The sequence below is a fragment of the Scatophagus argus genome, chromosome 9 (genome assembly GCF_020382885.2).
Source record: "Scatophagus argus isolate fScaArg1 chromosome 9, fScaArg1.pri, whole genome shotgun sequence".
Taxonomy (NCBI): domain Eukaryota; kingdom Metazoa; phylum Chordata; class Actinopteri; family Scatophagidae; genus Scatophagus; species Scatophagus argus.
This window is the reverse complement of record NC_058501.1, coordinates 8016230-8042289: the sequence shown is the minus strand read 5'-3', so window position 1 is coordinate 8042289 and position 26060 is coordinate 8016230. Positions and strand designations below refer to the sequence as shown.

Sequence of the window (26060 nt, the reverse complement as noted above, 5' to 3'; positions counted from 1 at the left end):
AATTGTATTTGCTGTATGCCCCCCAGATGCGGATCGACTCTAAATAAAAGCTGAGATGGTGAGATTTGACTTTTTTTCTCGTAATATTGATCTGTGCTACAGACGACACTTTTAATCATTTAGTCATTTTAATCCATTTTAATCATCGGTCGGAACCTTTGTGCCCGGAACTGTTAACACTTAGTACTGTATTAGTCGGACATTTTACGTGTAAAAGACCGTGTCCACGAGGGTAAACAAACAGTACGAGACTTGCACTTGGATTCTTTTTTCCCAACACGTGTGTCTTATCAGTGTGGAGGTTTAATTACATTTTTCGGCTTCGGATGGAGATTTTAGGGAGCACATTTGACGACTCGGTGTTTTCGGAGGCGAGAAACCGAGTCCCCGCGGCTTTGTCGTCTTATAGCGCCAAACTGTGTGAGCCAGAGGTGGGAATCTGTTCACTATAAACCTCACCTGTTAACTTCACGTACAGCTGCATAAGCTGTATTTGAATAAAGTGAGCCTGGCCTGAAGGAATCATAACGGCAATACGAATCAAAAGACGCAGCTAGCTAGCTAAGCTTGATCTGACTCATATTTTGCACACTTTTGCAAGATAAGAGGAAAACCAAAACACGAATCACAGGTTCAATCCAACACGGGACACGCGAAGACGAAAATATTTAGCTGAAGATAAAATAAAATAAACTAATTAAATAAAGTAATAAATCACTCTTAACTCATATAAGATTGATAGACAGGATTAAAGCTGTGTTTATTATCAGCTAGTAGGTGCGTTTACCTATAAGATAAAATGTCTTACAAATCCGGTTTGTCTTGTTGTTGTACCTGTGGAGAAACACCGTCTGTCTTAAGTCATTTCAAAGGACATTTGATAGATATGTCGTGTCATTGCTTCAGGATTGACCTTACATTTCAGGAGCTGTATATGTAAATCATGTCTTTAGCAGTCACTCGGACCAAGTGTTTCAAGTGTTTTGTCTTCTGTCCTCTTGTTTCTCTCTGCAGTGGTTTTGCCAGAGTGCTGCTCTCGATACAGATGATTCTTTGGACAAGCAGAAAGTCTATAAGTTTAGAGGTGACTTGGCTGTGAGACGGGGGGACTACCAGGTAACAGACATTCAGTTTAGTCAGTCATTTGTAAATTTTAATAATTGTTGTGATTTTTCAGTAATGCTGACAGAGTACAAGCAAAGTTGGTGGCAATAATGAAAGCTATTGGTTCATTGTCCTTCATAAATGTATGATCCATTTCCAGACAGAATGATAAAAGACTTTTTAAAGCACATTTAGCTACATCAAAGTGAAAATCTTCATCAAATAAGAGCAGGTTGAATTGTTGAAATATTAAATACAGCTGTAGTCTGCTGTACTTGATTATCTGGAAATAAATTATCTTTATTGACAGTATATATATTTTTACATACACACACTGAATTCGTCTTCTGCATTTATCCCATCCTTAGTTGAACACACACATGCAACACCCGGCAAATTACATGCAGTGAAACACACACAGGAGCAGTGGGCAGCATCAAGCGCCCGCGGAGCATATTGTGGGGGTTAAGTGCCTTGCTCAAGGGCACATCAGCCAGCTAATGGAGGGGGGGGCATTTCTTAATCACTCCACCACACCCAAATTTTTCCTGCCCGTCCGGTGGGGGAATCGAACCGGTGACCCTCCGATCACAAGCCGCTTCTCCAACCTCTAGGCCACGGCTGCCCCCCAATGGTGCTAATAGAAGCTGCATGGGGCTCATAAACTAAAGTACTGTCATCCATACTTCTTTCCATTGACCACTTTGAGTTGTGTAATGTCAAAATGCATTGTTGTGTTTCTGTTCTCATGATGTGGTGGTGGGAGTAGAAAGCCTTGGATGCGTACAACAGCTGTCTGGAGTGGATCGCTGACAACAACTTGACCATCAGAAGAGATGTACTGGAGGGAATGGCCCGATGCTGCACCAAACTGGGCCAGAGAGACAAGGCGCTGGACTTGGTCGCCTTACTGGTAACTGATCTATGAGTGTTTCCTGAAAGGTTTTCCATGCAGAACATTGTGTCCTACAAGTGACTGGAACTGGAACAACCTGCTGTTTGTCGTTATGAACTCCTTTATATATCACGTGCAGTTCATGAAAAACTCAAAATGAATAACATTGCCAGCTATTTTGTTCACTGAAAAAAAAAAGTGCTGAATAAAAGTCAAGCTGGTTTTATATTATCATAGAATGAATTGGTCTATATAAAACACTGTGAATTTGACTGCCACAAACTGTTCTATTAGCAGTTAACTAACATCGACAACTACACTAACAATCTCAAAATTGTGCTTAGTGCTGTCGCCTCACAGCAAGAGGGTTCCAAATCCCGGTCTGGGTCCGTCTGTGTGGACTTTGCGTGTCCTGCGTGGGTTTTCTCCGGGTACCTCCCACAATCCCAAAAACATGCACGTTAGGTGAATTGGCATTGGCTACATTGCTTCTAGGTGTGAGTGTGTGTGTGATTATCTGTCTTTGTGTGTCGGCTCTCCGAATGACTGGTGACCAGTCCAGGGTGTACCCCGCCTCTCACCCATAGCTAGCTCGGATAGGCTCCAGCCCACCTGCAACCTTCACGGATAAGTGGCATAGAAAATGGATGGAAGAATGGAAGAGATGGAAAATTGTCCACCAATTTAAGCCAGAATTTAAACCTTCTGGTTCAAATTGTCTGCCAGTGCAGGTCATTTCCACAGTCTATTAGTTTCTCACTAGCACATGAAAGCACCACCCCTGAAAATATTTTCATCAGTGAAGCAATGACATCACTAAAGATAGTCAATCAAATTTTCTCTGTCATGGACATTCTTTCTTAGTAAAATGACAATAAGGAATCAGTCTAGGCCAGCACTCTGTAATGTACATATATTCTTTCTCCAGAGCAAAGAAGCCTCCAACACGTGTCACCTGACCAGCCTCCTGCTGCTCAAAGTCAGTATTAACCACAACACGCACATAAACAAATTTTCTCCATTTCTGAATTCCATGGACATGTAATAACATTATTATTCGACTAAAACCTAAATTGCAGGTTGCCATCTACCAGCACTTTGGAGACATAGGATTCAAGATATCATCACTGCAGCAGCTGTGTAGCGTGCTGCCTTTTAACCCCTGGCACTGGTACAGCCTGGGACAGACGTGTCTGCAACTGTTGGAGAGCAACAGAACCACAGGTAGGACACCTGTTGACTAACCACGTAGAGGAAAATTAAATGATGTGTCCCCATGGTCTGATGTGATCTGCTCTCTTTACCTTCACTAGGATTGTGCTCCTCACAGAGGGGTGAATTAGCTGAGGAGAAGAATGATGGAGTGATTGAGGAGCAACAGGAAGAGGCAGCAGAGCTCGGAGAGGGAACAACCTGGCTGAAAGCTTGCACCTGTTTCATCAGGACGAGGTATATCTGTGATCTGTGAACAGCACAGCTGAATGTTAATGTATTATGAAGAGCTTAAAGGTAAATGTCTCTGTTAGGCTCCTGTTGAGAATCCTTCGACAGCAGCAGTCCTCCTTTGTGCTGCAGCGCAGTGAAAACGCCCTGCAGACGGCAGACGAAGCATTACAACGGCTCAGTCCCAAAGAAACAACCCTGCAGGCTCTCACTGAGGTGAGGACATCTTATGTATATGTGCTGTGTCAAGGCCTGAATTTCAGACAGCCAAGGGCGGCCTTGGTTTGTGGCTGAGCTAACCTCACTTTTTCTCTCTTGCATCTTCCAGGTGATGTCAGAGGACCTGATCCCAGAGAAGATGAGGGAGGACTACCAGGATGGGGAGAGTCTGGCCAGTATGTGTGTGCAGAACTTCAGGGAGCGCTGGTGGAACAAGATCTTATTGACTGGAGTGCTAGAGAGTGATGGTCGGTCAACATCAAGCACAGATGGACACAAAGTCCTGACGCTGAAGTGATGCTTGTTTACAGAGAAGTTGGAAGATGGGAAGGGACTGAAGAACATGGTCACTGTCAAAGATCAAAAGGAACAGACTGGATGAAGTGAAGACTGGATCCAGCTCCTCAAACAGAAGAGGACACCCACAGGTCAAATGCTGAACTGCTCATTATCAAAAGTATAAAACCCACTCTTAAAATGTAACAGAATGTTTCAAGTTTGCCTCTTCACTTAATTTAAGCACAGAGAGGACTGCACAGTGAATGTAGTCAGAATTATTCCTACAGTGTGAATTGTTTCATCCGCTTCATACTGTGACATGTAATTTATGAAGAGGACCCTGTTCTTTATGTAGACAGGAAACAAAATGAGACTTTCCAAAAGGAAGTTACAGTCCGTATGCTGTGCTTTAAAGGTAACATAAGCCTTATTGTGTTCATAATTGTAAGATATTGTCAGACGTGCAGAAGACAAATGATAGCTTGGCAGACGGTTGACTTGTCATAGCAGGAAAATCACAGCTCTGTCTGCGTGCTAGCATGCAGCTGACTGTGCTGTCAGTGTTGTCAGTTCCACCTGTGTTTCCACTGTGACAAATCAGGCTGTCTGTTAGAAAGCCTGCCGTTACTGTAGACCTTATCCCTACAGTTCAGGAGCTGGCTGCCTCCAACACCATTTTCAGCTGAAACAGAAGCATAGCCATGTGGTTTTAAAGACTGTTCTAGCAGAATAACAAAAGATGGTTTCATTTAAGTTGTAATGTCAATTTTAAGAGAATTAACAATTAAAGAACAGTTGGTAAGGACAGACTTTATTCTCTTACTTCACATGATGATAAAAGCCTTTACACATGGTTTACCTGCACAGGTGTTCTCAGTTTACAGCCTGATTCAACCTCATCATTACAGTGCAGGTACAGACAATACTTGACTGACATCTTCACCATCTTGTCAGGTCTGTTTTATCTTATCTGGTATGCAAATTAACATCTTATTTACTCTGGTTTGGCGACATCACTCAACTCCCAGCGTAGCTCCGTCCAACCAGAGCAGGTCTAATCACTCAGTAACACCAGTGTGGGCGTGCAGGGCCTTTGACAAAGGAATCTGAATATTCTCTTTTCAAGTCACATTTTATAATTACATACTCCCCTAGTCCCCTTTTTTATATTTCAGTCAGACCTTGGTTATGTTTTGGTTAAGACCTGCTCCTTTGAAGCCTGCTGAGTGTCTACCACTCGTGCTCTTGCTCCTTCCTAATGATGTGTTCATGCTGCTGTGAAACGGCCTCCAGTCCCCGTGCTGTCCTGCCCCGTATGCGGTCGTGAAGGAGCTGTGGCGAACCACTGGTCTGGATCTTGCAGTGTGACTCTGAGGAATCCAGTTGAGTCTTGGTGGGGCCTTTGCCTGCTGGGAGGTGTGGAGTTGTAGATGTAGTTTGGTTGCTGTATCTGGTGAGAATAGCTTGGAGTCTGACTGCGGCTGAGGTTTACGATGAGCACCCATGACTCTCAGTGCTGGCTTTGAAGCCGGAGCCTCTGTGGTTGGGTGTGACTGAAGGGGGTCCTGGTGGTGCCTCTGTGGATGATCTTGCCTCATGGTTCCCAGAGAGGACAGTTGTGTTTGTAGTCCGGCTACATGTCCTCTCGGGTGGGTTTTAGAGAACACAAGGCCTGTCTTCGCTTCTTTTTGCTGTGTTGTGGAAGGAGACATTACTTGATCAAATATTAAGTCCACCTTTGGTTTAAAGTTCAGTGAGCAGTTCCATTGTCGTCTTTGTGTGTTTTGACCCGCTGCAGTCACCAAAGGCTTTATTAATTTGTCTGTATACCTCTGCTGAACGAAAAGACTATCATTACAGTGCTCAAGATTTGAATTAGTCTTGAAAAGTGAATGATAACGGACAGTCCTGTGCCGTCCGTGTGTGGGTGAAGCGGTTTGTAGAGGATTTGGCTCTTGAACCTTCACATTCTTTTCAGCTGTAGTGGTGACGGGAAGACTGGTGAACTGAGACTGAATGTCAAGTTCAAGGCTCTGACTCAGAGGGTTTGAAGGATTCTGGATCTGATTATGACTCTTCTCCAGAGGTTCCACGTTTGTTTGTGCACCATGCTGGTTGCAGTCCGCTCCCACTGTATGCTTTGTCTTTCCCACAGATACGCTCAGCAGTGGTTTCGGGTACAGCTGTGGAGGTTTTTCATGCCTTTGTGTATCGATGTCTGCTCTGTGCAGAGGCTGGGTATTACCTTTGCTAAACACTAAATCCTGGGTCTGTGTTTTGGGGACAACTGGTATTTTTGCTTTTGTCTGGTTGTTTTGAGCATCTTGGTTGCAAGCCCTGTGGCTGACTGTTTTGGTCCGGCTTGATTTCAGCTTACTGACATCACTGTTTTGAGCGGCAGGTAATGTGGTGTAAAGAGAGAGCGTTTGAGGCACAGTGATATAAGTGACAAAGCCGGGGACTGCTTTGGAGCTGGAGTATAGCCTGTGGAATTCCTGATGGAAAGGAATGACTGCGCTGCCCTTAACAAGAACAGCAAGACTCCGATGGACCTGCCAGGACAGCCAGGAGAAACTGAAGAAACAAAAACACGCACAAGCACGCACAATGAATGATAGAGCCAAAAATTAAAAAGAGAACACACACACACTCATACCGGTATAACAACATTTGCTTTTTAAATGTGTAGTCATGTGTGCATGTGTGTGTACATACCTGTATGAACCAGTGAGCACCTCAGTCCAGTCAGTGATAATGAAACTCTCAGCAATCTGACCAGTCAGCTTTCTGCCTGTCTTGGCACAGTAGGTCTGTCCATCAACACTGCGTACTGACAGTTTCTATACACACACACACAGATTTTGGTGCTTAAAACATTCATAAATAAAATGAAAATTATTTTTGTAACCCTGTTTTAAATTGTAATTTCACTGAGCAAACCACAGATTTCTGTAAAAATTGCTGGTAACTCAGCAGCAAATCCATAAATCCATAATCCAGATATAGAAAAGTACAAAAAATACATAAATGTTAAATATGGAGCATCTACAATTAATAGTCAAGTGTTTATCAAATCACAACGATTGCTAAAGACCACTAAAATTAGATTTTTTTTTTGACACATTTGGATCCCAAACTGTGAAAAACAAAACAAAACAAGAAAGGCAACAACTTGTAATCAGTACACATTGAGGTGACTCTTAAAAAGTCCCCTGGTTTTCCAAGCACAGTATGCTGAAGTTCAAAGGTAAGCTTGTGAAAGAGCAAAGAGAGCCAGCCTTCAGCATGCATGAGCAGAGTCAGGGGAGGGGCAGGGTGACTACATGGAGCTAATGACCTTGGGTGGATGGAGGGTTCTAGCTCATAATCACATCCACCCAAGAAAATAAAGCTTTGACAGACCTTTTGGTTGTTTTTTGAAAGCAAAAAACGACGGCAAGAATGTAAAAACATTGTTTACATGAATGTAAACAAGGCAGAATTTCTACTACTTTGCAAAGCTTTTATTCAAGATGTTTGCTAGACCTCAGGGATACAGACAATGAGTAACACTAAATGTAAACATATTTGTTTAGTTAGAAGAATACCCCACAGGGCACCTTTAAGCTGAAATACATATATTTTCTCTACATCTCTTTTTTTTCTTTTTTGTCTTTCCCTGAGCAAGTGAAGCTGTGGATTTGTGAGTTTTTAAACTGGTTTGTGTTTTTGTGTGTATTTTGGGAAGGCAAAGTGCTTATATGCAAAGGAGAGCCTGGGCTGATCATCTTATGGATGACAGTTGAACTTATGGATGCAGTTTTCAGACAGAAACATGCACTTTACAGTAATTTTGACAAGTTTTGGTAAAAAAAAAACAGAATAGACAAATCAGTCAGAAAGACAAAAAGACTCACAGGGAAGTTTTTGCTGTTGAGTTTGAGTTCCTGCCACATGCTGACAAACAGCCTCAGGTTGAGATGGTCCAGCAGCAGATGAACGGACACGTTCCTCTTCCTGCTCGCCTCCAGAAGGTCGCACAGCAGCTCTACGTCAGTGAAGCTGTCCATCACTATGGCTAAGGCCTGCGCAGACAGACAGGCATGTCATGTTTCTTTTTACATGGAAGCACAAGAAGAAACACACAAACACACACACACACCCCTACCATTGTAGCCTTTCTGATGAACTCTCTAACCAGGTCTTTCATGCTGGCTGCCCTGCTGTCAGACTGGAAATAAACCTCAAAATTGGACTCATTCAAGACCTGATCAGTCCTCTTCACATCTGGGACGGACAGAAACATGCAGCAAATGAGAACAGAAAAAGATTTAATATTGATTTGCAGAGAATTTGCTTTTGACTGACTGCAGGTTTATTACCACCAGAAGCATCAAGAGTTAAAACACCAGAAAGATTACTACTAATACTATCAGAGTAGTTTTTTCAAAAATGATTTGTTGCCATAAAAGTTTCCTACTCCTACCTTTCAGGCTGCTCAGGTCAAGTCCTGCCATGGTAGGATCACTGTCTGTGGATGTTGCAGGACACTGTGTGGCAGACTGAGAGCCAAGAGACAAACTCTCTAACTCAGTGTCATCATCATCAGCTGCACCAGGATCAGCTGCGTAAAGCAAAAAACCCTGCATGAAGCTGTACCTAATACAACCAGCATCCATCAAATCATCTGATGTCTATTCTGTGGTATTCTGAGTAAAAAGCAACAAAATCTGTAAAATAAATAAATAAATAAATAAAAATAATAATAAAAACATTTACAACCTGTGCAGCCATCCCTCATATTTTCCAGGATGTAAATCTTGTCCAGCTCTGACAAAAAGTCCACTTCTCCCTCTGCGATCAACACCTCCTCGTATCCCTCTAAGCCCCGGCTGAGTAGGGAGTCCGCTGCCAGCCGAGCGCTCTCATTATGGCTCAGGTCCAACGCGGGTCTGCTGACTATGAAGTCATAGTAAGACGAGGAAGGGATGCGGAGGTCTTGAACCCGTCGCCTCAATTTCCCCTGGGGTTTTGGAATCTTGTACTGCAGCACAGACACACTGCTGGTATCCATGGATGATGGAGTCTCGGTCACCTATCAGACAATTAGCTGAACGCAACAAGCCGGCTGACGTTACAGCTGTGCGTGATACTCACAGCTAGCTATAGAGCATGAATGAGACGGTTACCTGCAAGTCCCTGACATTAATGAGAACAAGTTAAAGAAGTTCTGGTTGAAGCACACAAAGAGAGAAGTAAAAAGAAAACGTAAAGACACGCCCCCCCGCTTAAGGCAAGATGGTCCGATAAGTGATGATGACAGGTGAGGGCTGAGAGTAAGTCATGCAATTAGATGTGAGATCTGATACACAATGTGAAGCATATAAACGCAGCAATTATATATTTAAATATTTTGTGAAATATGACCTTGGGGCATATTCCTGTATTCCTGTATTTCTTCTGGCACCAAGTACGTGTTCCCAGTTGTTGATTAACCAGACCAAGAATGAGCAAAAATAAATAAATAACTGACTGACTGATTATGCTGATGTCCTGTGACACCAGCAATAATAAGCAGTAATTCAGAGCAGTTGAGTGCAGGTAAACTATGGGTGGAGGGAACGGAAGGTATGAGTGACAGGAATGAAGATTGCTGTCATTTCAGCTCATCTCAAACCACACCTGGATGCTTGAAGAAGACAGACAGTTAAAGGCACACCCAGACAGAGCAGACAGGAGCAGAAACTCACAGGTTTTTACACTGATTACACTTAGACCTCTTGGCTGTAGTTGTGTCCAGCATGTCTTTTCTTTTCATAAACCAAATTCAGGAGTCTCACACCTTCTTAAATATTAAATTCAAGGATTGTACCTTCAAGTTTTAAGACCCCACACAACATAATTAAAGACATGAATGAAGGTTAATTACTGTTACCATCACTCATTCATATGCGTGACTGTCACACTCTCAAGGCAGGTGGTGTGTCAGACAACAATGCAAGTCCAGCAAAAACACATGCAGACAGCAGAATGTAGTCTAGTTACTTACACTGAAAAAAAACAAAACAAAAAAAAACAAAAAACCTCCAATGGATTATCAATTTCTAGTCTTGGAAAAAAAAAGAGATCAATCGCTTTCAATGACCTATGGTCATCTACTTTCAAGGTCTTGATTTTCTTTTTTTTTTTTTTCAATCAAATTTAAACACTTTCAAGGACCAGTAGGAACCTTGCAAACTGTCTCCACACAAGCAGAAACATGGACCCCAAACTCCTCAAGATATCCAACGAAAACATGACACCTCTGGTTTAAATTACAGTCCAATCCAAATTATAAAGCCTTTAGTGGATGCCCCTCAGAAGCAGACACTGCATGTTGACCAATTTGTAATACATAATCTGATGTGTGCATGCTGGTTATGGGAAATGGCATCTGGAACAGCAAAGGACATTTGTGTTGGAAAGTTATTTGAATGGACACCAAAAAGAGTCTGAAGAGCTGAAATAACTTGTGTATGTCTTAAAATGGCACAACAAAACACAAGGTTGAACCAGGATTTTTAAAAACATTTTATCCAAAAACTGGTTTTAAATAAGACAAAATATACAAACACACTCTTACATAAAAATTCCAAATGCACCAGCACAAATATTTCAAAAATGACAACCATGACTATAAGCAACTGGACAATAAATGGAAGGTCTGAATTCAGAGAACCCCCTTGTGCATTAAAGGAGGACTTCACAGTTCTGACACAAGGTGAACAACCACGTCACATGAAGCTAGAACAAAGCCAAAGAGTAATCTATTTCTGTCCTTACCGGGAACCTGTCAGAGGACTGGTGTTTTTATGGATAACACATAAAAACACAGATAGCAGTTGATGGTGTACAATTAACTTGTTTGACTCTGGCTGTGTTAATAATTTGTAGCTGTGGATGGAGGGAAGCTGGTATACGAGCACTTGGAAAGTGATAAAAAGTAAGTAACTATCTGGTACACTGCTCAGTCTGAATCATTGTTTCTGTTGTTCAAACTCACTTGGGACAAAAAGATGTTTTTCTGACACTCTGAAGAGAGACGTGGTCACTGGGAGACAGAGGACAGCGTGTGGACAGACTGTGAGGAGGCGGAGCTGCCCTCTTTGGCTCTGGCCGCCAGCTTCTGTCTCAGCTCTCTGACTTCCTTCAGCAGTTCTCTCTCGCTGCTGTCCAGCTGGGCCCGGCCTCGGTCCAGGGAGACTGACAGAGAACGAACACAGCAGGACATACAAGCAGATTATTCATACAAAAACTCAAGATAATGATTGTCATATTATTTACAGCAACAATGACTTAATAAGTTGAAAGAGCAACTTATTCATTGTTTAAGTCCATTTTTGAACAAGTTAGCAAACATTTAATGGTCCTGGATCTCCAGTATGTAGATGTGATGCTGTTCCCAGTCTTAAGTTACAGTAAGCTGAATATCTTTGCTGCTGTTTTACTGACCAAACTTATCATAACATAATCAGCAAACTCATTAATAATGAAAATAATAGTCAGTTGTAGCAATACTAAACATGTTCTGGATGAAAAGGCTTTTTAAATGTTACTTTTCAGCAGGAAGAACACTTGTCTCTGTGCCATAACTCATCCTGGGCACTTGTTGTCTAGTGGTAACAGATTTTTATCTTGTTACATTTATTTTGTGGTCTCCACTACTGATCATTATCTTACTGTGGATGCAGCAACCTCCACACCAGAGAGTCATTTTAACGGATACAAACTCAGCCGAAGCTGACTTAATATTTTCCGTTTAGCACTGGTCTTAGAAAAACACACTACTCACAGTTGGTGGAGGTGCTCTCTGAAGGTGAACTGGTGTTCAGACACACCATGTTGGGTCTGACTGTAGGGCCAGCAGTGCTTGTTCCAACACAAACAGCAGTGGTGGTACTGCCTCTATGAGAGAGTCCTCTGGTCCAACATGGCGTCTGTCTCTGCTCTGCTGGAGACGGGGGCTGCTGCTGCTCCTTTAACTGAGCCCTGCTGTTCATTACTTCCTCCCACTAAAGTGAACAAACATCAATGTTTTTTTTTTTAATTCCTAAGAGTTAAGTGATGCAGAATTTAAAAGGTAACAGAAAAGGCCATAAATTACATCATAGTAATTGTACACAGACAAGCCAATACATTATGTAAACTGATATGTGGACAAACATACTCTTGTTTTTCTCACCTTCCTTCCTGCCATGTCTCTCGTGGTGTCAGCCAGTCTCTCCTCCTCTGCCAGGGCTTTCCTGTGAAGCTCTGCCAGTCTCTCCCTCTTCCTCTCCTGCTCAGCATCCACCTGCTGCAGGCGCTCCGCCACCTCTTTCTGCCAGTCTGACTCCAAGCCCAGCTGGCACGCCTCAGCTAAGGACTCCTCCAAAGCCTGTGTGTGTGTGTGTGTGTGTGTGTGTGCGTGCGCATGTAGAGAAAGTCAACAGATACATGACGACAAGATCACAGGTACCTGTGCCAAAATAAGTGTTTGGATGACTGTGCAGCTTTGATGGTTTCTCATAATGTCAGATGGCTGTACGAGTGCACAGACACATCAATATTATTAAAGTGGCTCCATGCTGGATTGTGTCAGACCTGCAGGTTCGTCTTGGTGCTGTGTAGCAGCTGTGTGTAGCTCTCCTCCTCTCTTTCTGCCCTCTTCATCCTCATCTCCACTTCCTCCTCAACCTCATGTCCCATGCGCTCCTGCTCCTTCAACAGGTGCTGAAGGAAATAGTGACGGAAAAAACAAACAAACAACCTTCTGTGACTTCTACATCACTTCAGAATTTCTTGTTTCACTGACCTCAAGCCACTCGATGGTTTTGTCTAAAGCAGGCTGTAACACCGGAAGTCTTCAATTACACACAACTGTGAGTAATTTGACTTCCTGTAAGAGGGTGACCTGTGATTGTTCTCAGATATTTTGATCTTTTCAATGAGAAACAAGTCACAGAGTGAGCTAGGAAGGGTAGGAGAAAGGAATCGATGGAGGACGCTGAAGCAGAAGAGGTTTTCAATGGAACGTGTTTGTCACCTGTTCAAGTCGTCTCCTCTGAGCCTCCAGCTCCATCTGTCTGACTTCGAGATCCTGGACTGCAGTAGCTGTTTCTCGCTCCCGCAGATCCATCTGCAACAAAACAGAAAGGTTATTTCTGGATTACTACTCAAACCTCCAAAAGTCCATTACACAGACAAACACATTCATTATGAAAAACTGTGAGCAGCAGAGCTTGAGGTTACAAGACCAGGATCTGTGCTAAATGATACAACAGTCAGTCATTGTTGTGTGCATGCAGCAACGTTTGGAAAAACCCTACTGCTGGTCTACAAAAACAGTTAATCAATAAATAAAATAAAAATGTGTTGAAAAATACTGTAGTGTTTGTGTCAAAAAGAAAAAAAGACAAAATGTATAACAAAAGATGTGTAAGACCTTAAAACACTAAATCTTGATCTGCAGGATGTGTTTACCTTTCTGCTGATCTCCTGCTCCAGTTCTTTGATCTGCGTAGCTCTCAGGTCCTGCTGGTGTTTGAGGAAACGTCTTCTAGTTGCATCCAGCAGCTGTAGCTCCTTCACCTTTAGCTCTCTCTTCATGGCTGCCAACCTGCATAAGGCAAAGCAGCAATCAATTCTGCTAAATCGCATCAATCTATTGATGCGTGTCTTGTGATTCTTACTTTGCCCTCTGCTGCGTCAGTTTTTCCTCTTCTTGAGCCAGGATGTTTCTGCGCTGTTCCTCCGCCTTCTGCATGAGCTCCTGTGTTCAAATCAAAGTCCTACGACTCAGTTCGCTTCATTTCTCCTACAGCCTTGTATTTCATATACAGATCAACTATACCTGCAAGCTTAGATTACAACAAAATCTATGATTTTAAAATGAATTTTGAAAAATCACATCTACCTGTTGTGCATAATAGGCCTCCTCTTCAGCCTGGCGACGCACAAAATCTTCACGCAGGGCTGACACTTCCTGTCTGATCAGACAAACACACACACATATTTCAACTCTTAATCTTTTCTCACGCTTTGAGCTTTGAAAAACATTATCTAACCTTCTTTTCAGCTAGCTAAATATGCATTTCTGTGTATTTATTAACACTGTCAAAAACTGTAATCTCACCTCTCACGGAGGTACTCCATCTCCTGCAGTCGTATCTTCTCCCTCTCCCGGCTCTGGTATTCCACTATGAATTCAGGGTAGTGGTTAAACACAGGGTACTGGCCTTTGGTCAGTGGTGTAAAGTCACAAAGCAGAGTCCTGGGATGGATGTCTGCCGGTGTGCTGCTCATGAGTCGGTAGGCCTCCTTTATCATGGCTCCCACATCCAGGTTGTTACGGTGGTGGAAAAAATACTGAGTGGAAGTGACACAGAATTTTATGGAGGACAAGAGACAGAACAGTTTACTGACTTTATTTTCAGAGGAGAAGAGAAAGTAGTCACCTCAAAGTCCCGTTTCTGGTTGCAGAGCAGCAGAGGCTCACGACAGCAGGTGATGTAGGCCACACAGGCCATGAGCAGGAAAGATGGATGGTTAGAGAAGACTGAGTCAAAGAGTCTGAGCCACTCATCGCGAGTCAAAACCTCTGAGAACAAGGTCTCCAGCAGGGGCCACACGTAGAGCTGTGACAGATATACAGATGAGATGAGATTGCATGCGTGAACAGAAACTGGGCAGAGACATGTGATCATGTGGCTGTGAAACTCTGAGTCTGGAGTTCCAGGACAGCATCTCTGACCACTTGTCCACACTTCTTTAGTTGTGTGTAGCTGTGCACTGCTCCCAATACCTGTGAGGTGATACCACAGTCCATCAGGTGCTGCAGAAGCTCCCTGTCGTGATGAGCCAGGACGTTCTCTGCCATGCTCAGGATGTTCAGAGGAGGGTTGGGGAAGTACTCGAACCAGTGCTGACACCAATTCACTGGACAAACAAACAGACTGAAACTTGGCTCTACCTCATAGCATTCTTCTGCCTGATAAAAAGACCCAAAACGGTTCCAAATCCTTTAGCAGTCATAGACCTTGACCTCATGCTCTAATAAGCACTGTTGATTGTTATTATGTTTGTGAATGTATTGCCATTATTGCCAATGAACGCCATTCACTACACAAACACTGTACAAATTAAAGATAGAACACTCAAAGCAGAAGCCCAAAATAATGTAAAGCTTTCAAATGTGTGCAGTTGTAACATTTCCAAATCTTTAATGAAGCAATGAAGCACTGCTGTGTGCAGTGTAGACCATTAAGTACCCATGACAGTGGCCACCACCTCGAAGCAGAGCATTGGGTTGTTCTGGAAGAGCTTGACAAAAGGAAAGGCTACAAGAGGAAGGTACTCCAGCTCTCCAAAGATGGCTGCCCAGTGAGCTAAGGCTGACAAAACTCTGTGAAGCATAGGAAAGGTAAGAAATGGTTCAAAATCATGTGAACAGATTTTTTTTTCTTTTTTAAAAACAGCTTAAACTTCAAAATCCTGCTACTAAGACGTGTTTAAGAAAATCTGTGTAAACTTGAATTGCAACTGTGTGTGTGTGTGTGAGGGTACCTCTGCAGCCCCCTCTGTAGCTTGTGACTTTTGATGGGGTATTTATCATGCAGAGTGAGATAGGCTGAATGCAGGCCTTTATCAGTCAGACTGCTGTAGGCCGCGTGGTTCTCTGGAAGACACAACAAGGACCGCCACACAAACATCCTGCAACACGGATACACACCATAATTGCGTAAATCCTTGAAATGCAAATATTAAATTGTTGGCATGCATTTTTCAGTCATCAGATACATGCATGAATCTTCTGAATGTAATCTACACCTGTATTTGGCAGGATATTCTCCAAACTCCTTGAGCAGGGCCACCAGTCTCTTCTTATTCAGACCAGCAGGCAGTTCATTCTATTGACACAAAGCCGTAACAGTCTATTAAATTACACACTCGAGGAAGAGGGAGAGAGATACTTCGTGAATTTGCAGTTGAACATCTCTATGATAAATAAAAACCTGACAGCAGTCTATATAAAGAAAACAATTTGAATGTTTTAGGACAATGCTGTGTGCTGTTCCCACCTCTTTATCCTCAGCTGCAGACACAGCAGGGGGTTGAAGTGTCTTCACTTGTGTCTGCCTACCCGAGCTTTTGGCTGGTCTCTGAATGACCTCTGTTCTGACTTTGACCTTAAGGTTGGACATTTCCTGATCAGCTTCACTGCCAGTGACTACTGCCACCTGTGAGGGAGGAGGCTGGGAGAAGGCAAGAGACACACACACACAATATGAATATACATACAGAACAATATCTTGTCAGGTAACTCTGACACCTTGTACATCGTTTACTGTTATCACAACTAACTGTCACCTTGTTTAATTCCTGCGTGAGACTCTGAACACTGTAGACATTGATGCTGCCGTTATCCATGATGGCCACAACATGTCGGCCATTAGGGCTGACTGCCACCGAGGTGATGGCGTTGTCGTGGGATCCCATGTGAAAAAGCAGCTTGCAGGTGTGAATATTGATGAAGCGCATCACGCCATCTTGGCTCAGTACACCTAGCGTCTACCGACATCAAAAAACAAACAAACATTTAGGACACACAAGCTTAGAGTGGAGAAACATTAACATGTTAAACATATACATGCACACACACATAGAGAAGCAATGAAAAAGCTGTGTTGACTATGCACCTGACTTGCTCCTCCGTCAAAGCTGTCGGGCAGAAATTCGAGCTGTCGGACAGTTCGGACCTGTGTGGGCATCTGAATCACCCTAACCAGCTGTTTGCTGTCCAGACACCACAGGTGCAGCAGGTTGGAGCGCCCACCAGCAGCAAGGCTCTTACCATCACTGCCAACACAAGTCAAGCATATCAGTGTTTGATGGAGCTTTCTGGTTCCTATTTACTTTCACTTTTATTGTGCTTATGAAGTGTTTAAAAAGCCAAGCAGAGTGGGAAATGTAGTCAGTAAAGTATTATACTGAAAAGCTACATAACGTTAGTGGTAGCTGTGATGTGAGAGACCCACCGCGTGACAGCGAAGGCCTTATAGGAGATTTTGGGTCCACAGTCTGGGACTGGGAGCTGATATTTGCAGAACAGTGTGTCACTCTCCCAAGCAAAGACGGAGTCATCACTGAAACAGCTGAGGATGGTGTTACTCAGAGGCAGAAAAAACACCTGCAACACAAACAACTGTTTGTCATGACAACAACAAAAACAAAGAACCATTTCAAAGAACCATAAATTTATTTGACAAAGAGTATTAACAGCTTATAACTGACCAAATATCTGAATTCTAATTTGACAAAACACAATTCAATCCTCAGGTGAAAGATTACTCATCATTACTCATCAAATGATCAAAGTACTATTTGATTTTTTTTTTTCATTTGGTGTATCTACGTGTTTACCCTCTGAATGCCAACAGACTGCCTGATGTTGAGCTTCCTCTTCCTCTGGAAGGTGTCCAGGTCCCAGAGCTGAGCTGTATCTGAGGAGGTGCTGATGGCGTAGCGACCTGAGCTGTGGACAGAGATGGATGAAACTGCTCCCTCGTGGCCCCGCATCCAACTGACCAGCTGCTTTGTGTCTAAAACCAAGATAAGGACCCAACAACAAAGTTTGTTGTGAAAAAGTCCTGAGAACGTAAACACAAAGTACACCCATAAAACTACCATTAAGGGAATAAAACAATATGCGGATGTGTCCATCCTACCTTTGTCAAAGCACTTGATGGTGTAGTCTGCCAGGGCCACAAGGAACTCTGTGGTCCTGCGGAGGCTGAATGCTAGAGCAGTGCAGGCTTGTCCTGTCTTTTGCACCAGACGAAATCTACCCAGACAAAAAAGCAACAAAAAACTTTGACTTTGAGTGTAAGGGCTGCTCACTTCAAGGCCATGCTCTGGTCTAAGCAGGAAGGAAGACCATTTATGACTGAAACACTGTCATATTCCTTGTAGGTGACAGTAACCATAATATTTGTGAATGTGCTGTAATTTATTGTGACAGACAAACAAACACTTTAAAGAATTCTTTAGAGGATTGTGATCACAGTCAGACCTGTTTCTACTGATGTCAAAGACATAGATGTTGCCATGGTGATCTCCTGCGAGGAAGGAGTCTCCTGTGGTGTCAAAGGTCACATGGAGGAAACGCACTGTCTTGGCCTGCTGAGTAGTGCGAACCACCGTCACCAATACACTGAGGAAAACAAATAACACACCTTAAAAGAGAAAAATACAGACTCAAGCAATGCTGAAATGAAAAGAAACACATTTCAGTGAAACATGGCTGCTCTCTAGTGGTTAAGATACACATGATCAAATGCACTTGGAGGCTGCAGTGTTGCTACTCGGCAGCAAAGATTGATAAGGGAGGGTGCTACTGTGTCATGTCCCCAAATATTTCTTGTAATCTGACAGCATATTTTATAATTGATCAGATCAATAAAACTTTTACAAATTAATTTTCCTTTTAGAATCAACTCAGACAATTCACTGATCAACAACTGTCTGATAACTTACTTAAGGAGATACGAGATATACTGAATAATAATCTGATATTTAACTACACATCCGCTGCTTGAATTTTCCTGGTCTTTAAACAGAGAAGTCAGGACTTGATTTGACACAAATAGTTATATGTAAAAAAAAAATAAACCGTGATATCAGGGTACTGACGAGTATATATTCTGACATTTTATTTAGTTAATACTAGCCAGGACATTGTTTCCAAAAAGCATCTGAAGACCAAGATGATTATAACACATATCCTTCCTTCATTATTCACGAGGGTATAAAGTTATACTGGGGTGTTTGTCATTCAGGCGTTAAGAGTCGGTATTACGAATATATGCAACAAGTGTGACTGGACATAGCTAAACTGCGAGCAGTTATCCACCTTGTACTGTTATTTTAATGTTAAGCAGTATATGCCACGCAGAAATCTTACAAGATAATCCCGAAAATCTCTCACTTCTCACAGCATCAGGTGAACGTAACAAATAATCATGCATCGTTTAGCTATTTCAGACCGAACTTACCCCTTGCCTGGGGTTGGTTTTCGATGCCATACTTTCCCCTCCTCTTTGTTTCCGATGTCGGTCACCTCCATTTTAAAGATGTCTGTAGAAACTAAGACTAAACTTAGTCAACAGAATAGTATTCCCCTTACTTAGCTCCATGTCACAGGCCCAGTTTAGAGAAACATGGCTAGCTAACGCACTAGCCTCGGCTAATAACATTAAAGGCGGAGAGAACAGCGGGAAATTTGAAAGAGCAACAATCAGTGCATTTAGTTTGAAATAAAGGTCAGAGAGGCTGCAAAGCCCAGCACCATTAAGTGTTAAGCAGATTTAAACAATCAGGTCTGAGACGCTACGCTAACACTTTTCTTTAACTTGATTTTCAGGAGTTTTTTTTGTTGTTTTGAGGGCAGTTATTTTGTCGCTCAGATTTGACGTAAAGAGTAACTAGAGGCGTGCATTATGGGAGTTATATTTCAACAAGCTAATATTTCAGCGAGGTCGTAACCCAAAGATTTGCATTGTCCCATCTCATTACTTCAGTGAAGTTGATTTAATAACAGCCGTTACAGTGCAGATTACGACAGTTAACCCATCAAGACACAAAGCCCGAAGAGTGTTTTGTGCATCAGATTAAATAAAACATTATTGCTGTCGAACTGTATGGTACTACAGATGAAGTAAATTATATTTTTCTTGTTTTGCATCATTACATTATATCAAGATGTTTGATGAATTAGCTCTTAAAAGTATTGTTCTTATTATACTCGCTTTCCCTTCTGCTGCATTGGCTCAGCTCTCCACAAGCGGCTGCTGTAGGACAGCTACACTGTCGCGTCTGACACGCCTCCTTCTGCTGTTGGCGACCTCTGGATGGTCAAGTACTAGCTTTTGCAAATTTCACAAAGTACTACAACAAAGAGATATTTGTGTGAGATAATAAAATACATCCGGTTCTATGATGTTTTTTTTTCAAACTAAGAGCTTATTCCAGTGATCAAAATAAATAAATGACAAGGCACAACTAAGGAGTAGATCAGCATTTATTAGTGTTGCATGAATTTACAGTCACGTCAGTATTCATTGTCAAAAATTTTGAAGGTGCAATCAATACTGCGATGATTAACGCATCTGTAATAGTATCTAATAAGATAAAGTAAAGGCCAAGAAGGGCACCTGTAAGATAACCATAGAAGCGATGTTGTTTTCTATTTACAGCTTAAAGTAAGTTAATTTTACCGGGAGTAATCTCACATTATCTGAGCAAAAGTGTTTAGACCACTTCTCTGAGATCAAATAACATTAAATGTATCATATTTTCTCATATTTGCTTAGTTACCTGGACCAATAGCGTTATTATTGTGAATATTTATGATGATGGTTGTGGTAGTCTATTTTACTTTGAAAAGCTGAGCCGGATGTGACAGGCTCTGATCTCACAAACGTATGCAAAGCTAGCTCCCTCTGATTAGCCACGTCATGTAAACTTAGCAGTGGAACACTTCTGATTTAAATACAGCAAGGATCGCAGTTTTGGTAGTAGTTCATTTTTAAGGAGCCGGTCTAGTTTTGCGGATATAACAGTTAACTCGGCAGTAATCGTATGGGAAAATGTCAGACATTGGGGACTGGTTCAGAAGCATCCCTTTGATCACTCGGTTCTGGTTTGGTGCCTCAGTTGCTTTTCCCTTTATTGGAGTACTAGGATTAGTTGATTTTAGGAACTTCTTGTTGTATCCCGAGTTGGTCTTCAACAGATTTCATGTAAGTTTTTATTGACTCTGTTCAACTGTGTGTGCTGGGGTAACGCTGGGCATGACTGTGTTTTTGCTGTGATTAGTTAGCACTTGGCTAGGAAGGCTAACACAGCAGGCCTGAGCAGTGTGTCAGCCAATGAGAGGGCGAGACGCAGTAAGCTACGATTTCCGGATACTGTCAAAATTCTACTTGATTTAGTCACATCGAAACACTAAATATAACATCGTTACAGAACATAGTATTTTAACTAGCAGTGGTCAGGTGCTGTTATTGTGTATATCATTCTCCCATGAGATAGTTTGGACTAATCATTAAAGGATTTTTATATGAGCTCCTCGGGTAGTTTTAGCTATATGTCACTCCTCCCGCGGCAAAATTAACTGCCGGGTTAACAATGAGGTCATGCAAGTTAAGGAGGTGGGATGTGAACGTGCATCCAAAGTTCTGCTTCGGGGAAAATTACACCCTGCAACCCAGTCAGTTGCATTGATAGAAAGTGAATGTATGCACTCATTCCAGTACAACTTTGAAGTTCATTTCTTATTTCAGAGGGAAATATATTGCTTTTTACTTCACTAACTTGTAATGTATTTTGCAGCTTTGAAGATTTTGTTATTACCAAAAATATATTATTGGTTTATAGTTTAGTTTAAGTCACGCATTCCACTGAGCTTAAAGGCACAATTATTTCTTTTCATTTTTGATATCTTTGTGTACATTTGTCTCCTGCGCTAAGGCAGGATTTTAAATGCATTTATTAATACATTTATTGGGCCATTTTTATGCTGTGGCATTGCTATTTTAATTCAAACAAAGAATCTCCGTACTTGTTCCACCACTGGTTATTTGAGCAGTCTCTACACTTCCTGTACTGTTAAATGACTGTGTACTGTTTAACTTACCAAAGAGCAAGCTGGCGTGACAGTTTCAATAGGTTACTGATATCTCAGAGAAAAAGAAACCTTGTGACATACTGTAGGCTCATAACCTTGAGATATTGATGAAAACCATGCACATCAGCCAGGCCACTTATACAGTACAAGGGCCCAAATATTCTCTATAGACCCTTGAAGTTTCCTCCATTAAAGATTGATTTTCAGCATCTGGTGTGTCCTGCTATCTATCTGATGGTAAATAAAAGAGGTTCTGTTTAAAAGTCAGCCCAGTCAGTGTCACTGTAACTATTGTGGTGTCTCATGTGGCTTCAGAGAGGAGCTGGTAGACTCAGGAGTTTTCTGAATCTAATTGTGAGGTAACAGAGTGTGCAGAGGAACCCCAGCTGTCTGGTGCCACCGTTGCAGTGCTCAGAAGTTAGCATTTACAGTCCACATGAGGCTTCATGTCAGGATCTGTGAATAAACACGGTTATGTCAATGTCTTACTACATTTCTAATAGACTAATGTCTCCTCTGGTCTTTTCAGCTATGGAGACCAGTGACAGCCACCTTTTATTTCCCAACTGGCTTTGTGTATCTAGTCAACCTCTATATCCTCTACCAGTACTCCACTCGGCTAGAGACAGGTGAGACTTCTTCCACACACACACACACACACACACACACACACACACACACACACACACACCCACACACACACACACACACAGTCATGCTAATTTGTGTTTCCTGGTATTGTTCTCCAGGGGTGTTTGATGGCAGACCAGCAGACTATATCTTCATGCTCCTCTTCAACTGGATCTGCATTGTTGTATCCTTTGACTGACATCATTGGTCACATCACAAAATACCAAAACCTTCTGTTTTAAATAATGCATTGCAATCTGCCTACAGTGAATCACATCTTTCAGCATTTATGGTTACGTCACTGTTGGCCTGTTTTCCTCTCCACCATTGATTCTAGATCTCTGCTACTTCTTTTGCCTCTCTGCATTACTCTTTCATCCTTCTTTTCTGCACCTCACTCACTCTCTTTCTCTGCAGCACTGTGCCATATCAGGGTGGCTCTGTGCCAGTGGCCCAGTGTCAGTCTACCCCTGCAGAGCAGAGAAACCTAATCTAGGTCACATGCAGCACCAGCAGCACAGCCTGGTCCTGATCTCAACTCTGTGTTGTTTTGTCAGGAGTTCAGCCTTGACTGTCAGCTTGTCTGATTTTTCAGTCCAAAGTGTTTAGATTTGCTACCACAGGCAAAATGTGGGAATGGGTGAAAAAAATGCAAAGTTAGACAAGGTGTGATGTGCCAATGTCAGATGCCTTGCTCAAAGGGAAGAGGTAGAAATGGCTGCTTTAATGTTTTGGTTCCAGCTGTGATTATATTGGCCCACAAGGTTGTTGTCCTTGACTCGAGCTGTAGATAACTGGGCTGCTGATGAACATGCGGGTGAGAATCTTCCCTCTCTCTGCAGTCATAACACATCATGAAATTCTGACCAATGTATACTGTATTTAAGGCTTATAGCATTTGTTTGCATTTATCACTTGAGATCTTAGTGTTCCAAGATGCAAGATCATTACACAAACTTTGCTTTACTTATAGCAAGAGGTTGACATTTTGGGAAACACGTTTAATTACTTTCCTGCCAATAGTTAGAGGAAAAAATTGATATCTCACATGGTGAGCTATCAATCTTTTTATCAAGCGTTAGCTAATGCTAATACTCTGCCAGAAAGCCAATAAACATTTTTACTAAAAATCAGCTCCTGCTCCTGATGTGACCAAAACTTAAATAAATCCTTAAATAAACCTTGTGAAAACCTTTTTTTACATGGGTGTTTTGTTGATGCAGTTTCACTGGATTCATATGTTGCTCTTTGTATTGTTGTCATCAGCTGCTGATGATCTCACTGATCATGTCCGTGGTCTACGTCTGGGCTCAGTTCAACAAAGACATGATTGTGAGCTACTGGTTCGATATGCGATTCAAGGTACCTTGTGTTTTCTGACCAACATTTTTACATAACAGGTATACAAGACATAAAATATTTTATTTATGGTATCTCATATTTCACAGTAATGTTAGAAAATATCAAATAACTAATATTTACTCCATGAATGTAAAGTAAGATAATTCCAATAGTCATTAATGATATTTTTCGTGTGTTCTGTCCTGACCTAGGCACATTATCTACCATGGGTCATCCTGATCTTCAACTTCATTGTTAGAGGCTCGTAAGTAACTGTTTTTAATTAGTTGAATCACAGACTATTAATTATGTTTTAAACACGCTGCACTATAAATGTAAATGCAGTTTCTTTAAATGAAAAAGGAATTGTTTCTGTTTCTTGAGAGGAAGCCTTACATGGTGTGATGAAGTGCTTTAACTGAATGTTTTGTGAGATTTGATTCATTTTCTTCTCTTTGTTATTACTCCGCAGTATGGTGGACGAGCTGACGGGGAACCTGGTGGGTCATCTCTACTACTTCCTGATGTTCAAATACCCCATAGACCTGGGAGGTCGCTCCTTCCTGTCTACACCAGACATCTTGTAAGTTTTTTTTTTTCCCCAGGCCATCTACACACAAATATCCTATGTTCTTTTTGTTTAGAACAATTTACTCACCAGCTTCATTACTGAGGTTGCAGTATGTCGATTATGTGTTGTACACAGCTTTAAAGCAAGTCTGTTAAATGTTTCAGTGAGGAAATCACATATCTTCTCCTCTTACAAATGAAAAATCACTTTCATCATTCTCTCCTCCTCCCTCCAGGTATAAGTACTTCCCTAACCGGAGAGGGGGGGTGACAGGGTTTGGAACTCCTCCCAGCAGACCAGCTGCGCAGGAACAGGCGGGAGGAGGCAGGGGAGGAGGGCGTCACAACTGGGGCCAAGGCTACCGTTTGGGGGATGAATGAGCAGAGATGTGAGCAGAGAGAGCTACGCCCACCCCCTCCCCTCTGCTCCCAGTAACAAATGGCTGTACAGTTGATTTTCAGGTTAAAATGTTTGCTTTCTGACATTTTTTCCTATTTGAGGGAAAACCTTGTCTTGACATTTAATGCATATGGTTGTTTAGACTTAAAGGATACAACAGGAGGAAATCTGAGGAAGCATGCATTTCAACCAAAGACAGAGCAGCACAGGACTCTGGCTATGGGCTCAATTGACCAAGTAAAGCCAGTTCTAATATTACTACTACAGGTGAACGTGTCCATGTGAAGCAGATAGAAGAAAATATGAACTAACAGAGTTTTCTTTTTATGTGATGATTTGTCTCCCCTCCCATTTATATTTTACCTTTTTGTCCTCTTCTTTTCACTCCCTCCCATCCACATTCTCTCCGCACACTGCCATTGGACTGTCAAGACAAGAGATGTTGTAGCTGCACACCAGCACACTGTTGATTTTGATCCTTGTGTTCCCGTCCTGTCTCTGTGATGTCATATCAGATTACATTGTAATTACCAACGCACTGGGAGTGCGCTCTCAGCCATCCCTCTGCTGAACATGGGCAAGCTATTTAGAAGGCACTGTTTCCAGGTCTGAATTTACATGTGTGTCAAATGTTTTTTTAAGCCTCTATGTGCAGACTTGATCTTCTTCTGTTTAAAGATCTGATCTTAATCAAAATGAGGTAAAAACAGGATTTTGCTTTTTTCTAAATATAAGTTGTTTATTGAAAGGATGAATGAGTCTGAGTGTGTAATTACTGTCCGTGTTTCCTTAATGCAATGCTTGGATAAATCAGTTTTATTCTCTCGAGTTGTTTATGTGCCTCTGTGGCTGGTGGAGAATCACTGTGAATGTATCTGTGAGTACAATATTCAGTTATTATCATCAGTTAATCTACCAGTTATTTTTTGTGATTTATCACTTGTTCTTTAAATGTCAGAAAATGGTGAAAGTGGCTCTGTTTGTTTTGGTCCAAAATATTCATTTTATTACAACATGTAACGGAGAAGCTGCAGCATCTCACAGTCTAAAAATCTGAACCAAATAAAGTTTAGTATTTGTGCTTGAAACATGAACAACACTTATCAAATTAGATGCAGATTATTTCTCAAGTAATTGATATACTGACAAATTATTCCACAGATGACATATTGTTTATATATCTATACGATATCTATATAGCTTTATTCTCTAGTTTATTGGTTGTTCATGGGGTTCTTATGCAAACACATTCTGATTCTTAGTTTTGCTTGAGTTTTGGTTGACAATGTGCACATAAAGCTGGAATTACTGTTGTCTATAAATGCATATGTTAGGGGTTACCATGGGTTACCAACTCCAGCTGGGAGTTGAGTTCAAAAAGGAGACCAAGAGAAATGTAAGACCCATACAGCTGTAAAAGGTATGTAACCGAGTGACCTCTGTTGGCCTACGTGCAGCCAGGAGAAACATCCTTCCTTGCCAAAGAGAAGCAGAAC

At 41.9% G+C, this 26060-nt stretch overlaps 4 protein-coding genes across 5 annotated transcripts; 2 read left to right on the top strand and 2 right to left on the bottom strand.

Moving 5' to 3' along the window:
- The first annotated feature begins 199 nt into the window (after window positions 1–199).
- On the top strand, window positions 200–4747 carry zgc:101716 (uncharacterized protein LOC492784 homolog). The gene is made up of 8 exons (XM_046400144.1): window positions 200–431; window positions 1015–1116; window positions 1874–2017; window positions 2928–2978; window positions 3079–3223; window positions 3313–3448; window positions 3526–3658; window positions 3771–4747. Exons 1-8 carry the CDS (start codon window positions 327–329, stop codon window positions 3957–3959), a joined length of 1005 nt encoding a protein of 334 aa, XP_046256100.1. The 5' UTR covers window positions 200–326; the 3' UTR covers window positions 3960–4747.
- Window positions 4731–9366, bottom strand: LOC124065077 (protein FAM83A-like). The gene is made up of 6 exons (XM_046400143.1): window positions 8702–9366; window positions 8406–8543; window positions 8088–8206; window positions 7837–8004; window positions 6656–6780; window positions 4731–6514 (listed from the first exon to the last, which is right to left on the bottom strand). The coding sequence occupies exons 1-6, from the start codon at window positions 8991–8993 to the stop codon at window positions 5116–5118; spliced, it is 2241 nt and encodes a 746-aa protein (XP_046256099.1). The 5' UTR covers window positions 8994–9366; the 3' UTR covers window positions 4731–5115.
- Window positions 9367–10471: 1105 nt separating this feature from the next.
- On the bottom strand, window positions 10472–19862 carry tbc1d31 (TBC1 domain family, member 31). 2 transcript variants are annotated; one of them, XM_046400359.1, is made up of 23 exons: window positions 19740–19862; window positions 18991–19081; window positions 18009–18149; window positions 17665–17780; window positions 17360–17538; window positions 16975–17126; window positions 16636–16795; window positions 16307–16507; window positions 16018–16191; window positions 15767–15846; window positions 15503–15649; window positions 15208–15341; window positions 14742–14875; window positions 14395–14574; window positions 14073–14305; window positions 13854–13926; window positions 13630–13709; window positions 13421–13556; window positions 12984–13076; window positions 12542–12670; window positions 12141–12335; window positions 11751–11970; window positions 10472–11161 (listed from the first exon to the last, which is right to left on the bottom strand). In XM_046400359.1, exons 2-23 carry the CDS (start codon window positions 19059–19061, stop codon window positions 11007–11009), a joined length of 3183 nt encoding a protein of 1060 aa, XP_046256315.1. In that variant the 5' UTR covers window positions 19062–19081; window positions 19740–19862; the 3' UTR covers window positions 10472–11006. The 2 variants fall into 2 exon arrangements, with proteins under 2 accessions (XP_046256315.1, XP_046256314.1); XM_046400358.1 differs by lacking the exon at window positions 19740–19862 and having other exon boundaries at window positions 18991–19524.
- Window positions 19863–20391: 529 nt separating this feature from the next.
- derl1 (derlin 1) lies at window positions 20392–25392 on the top strand. Its single transcript, XM_046398774.1, has 8 exons — window positions 20392–20736; window positions 22153–22252; window positions 22373–22437; window positions 23044–23070; window positions 23520–23615; window positions 23807–23859; window positions 24067–24177; window positions 24401–25392. Exons 1-8 carry the CDS (start codon window positions 20584–20586, stop codon window positions 24543–24545), a joined length of 750 nt encoding a protein of 249 aa, XP_046254730.1. The 5' UTR covers window positions 20392–20583; the 3' UTR covers window positions 24546–25392.
- The last annotated feature ends 668 nt before the right edge of the window (window positions 25393–26060 follow it).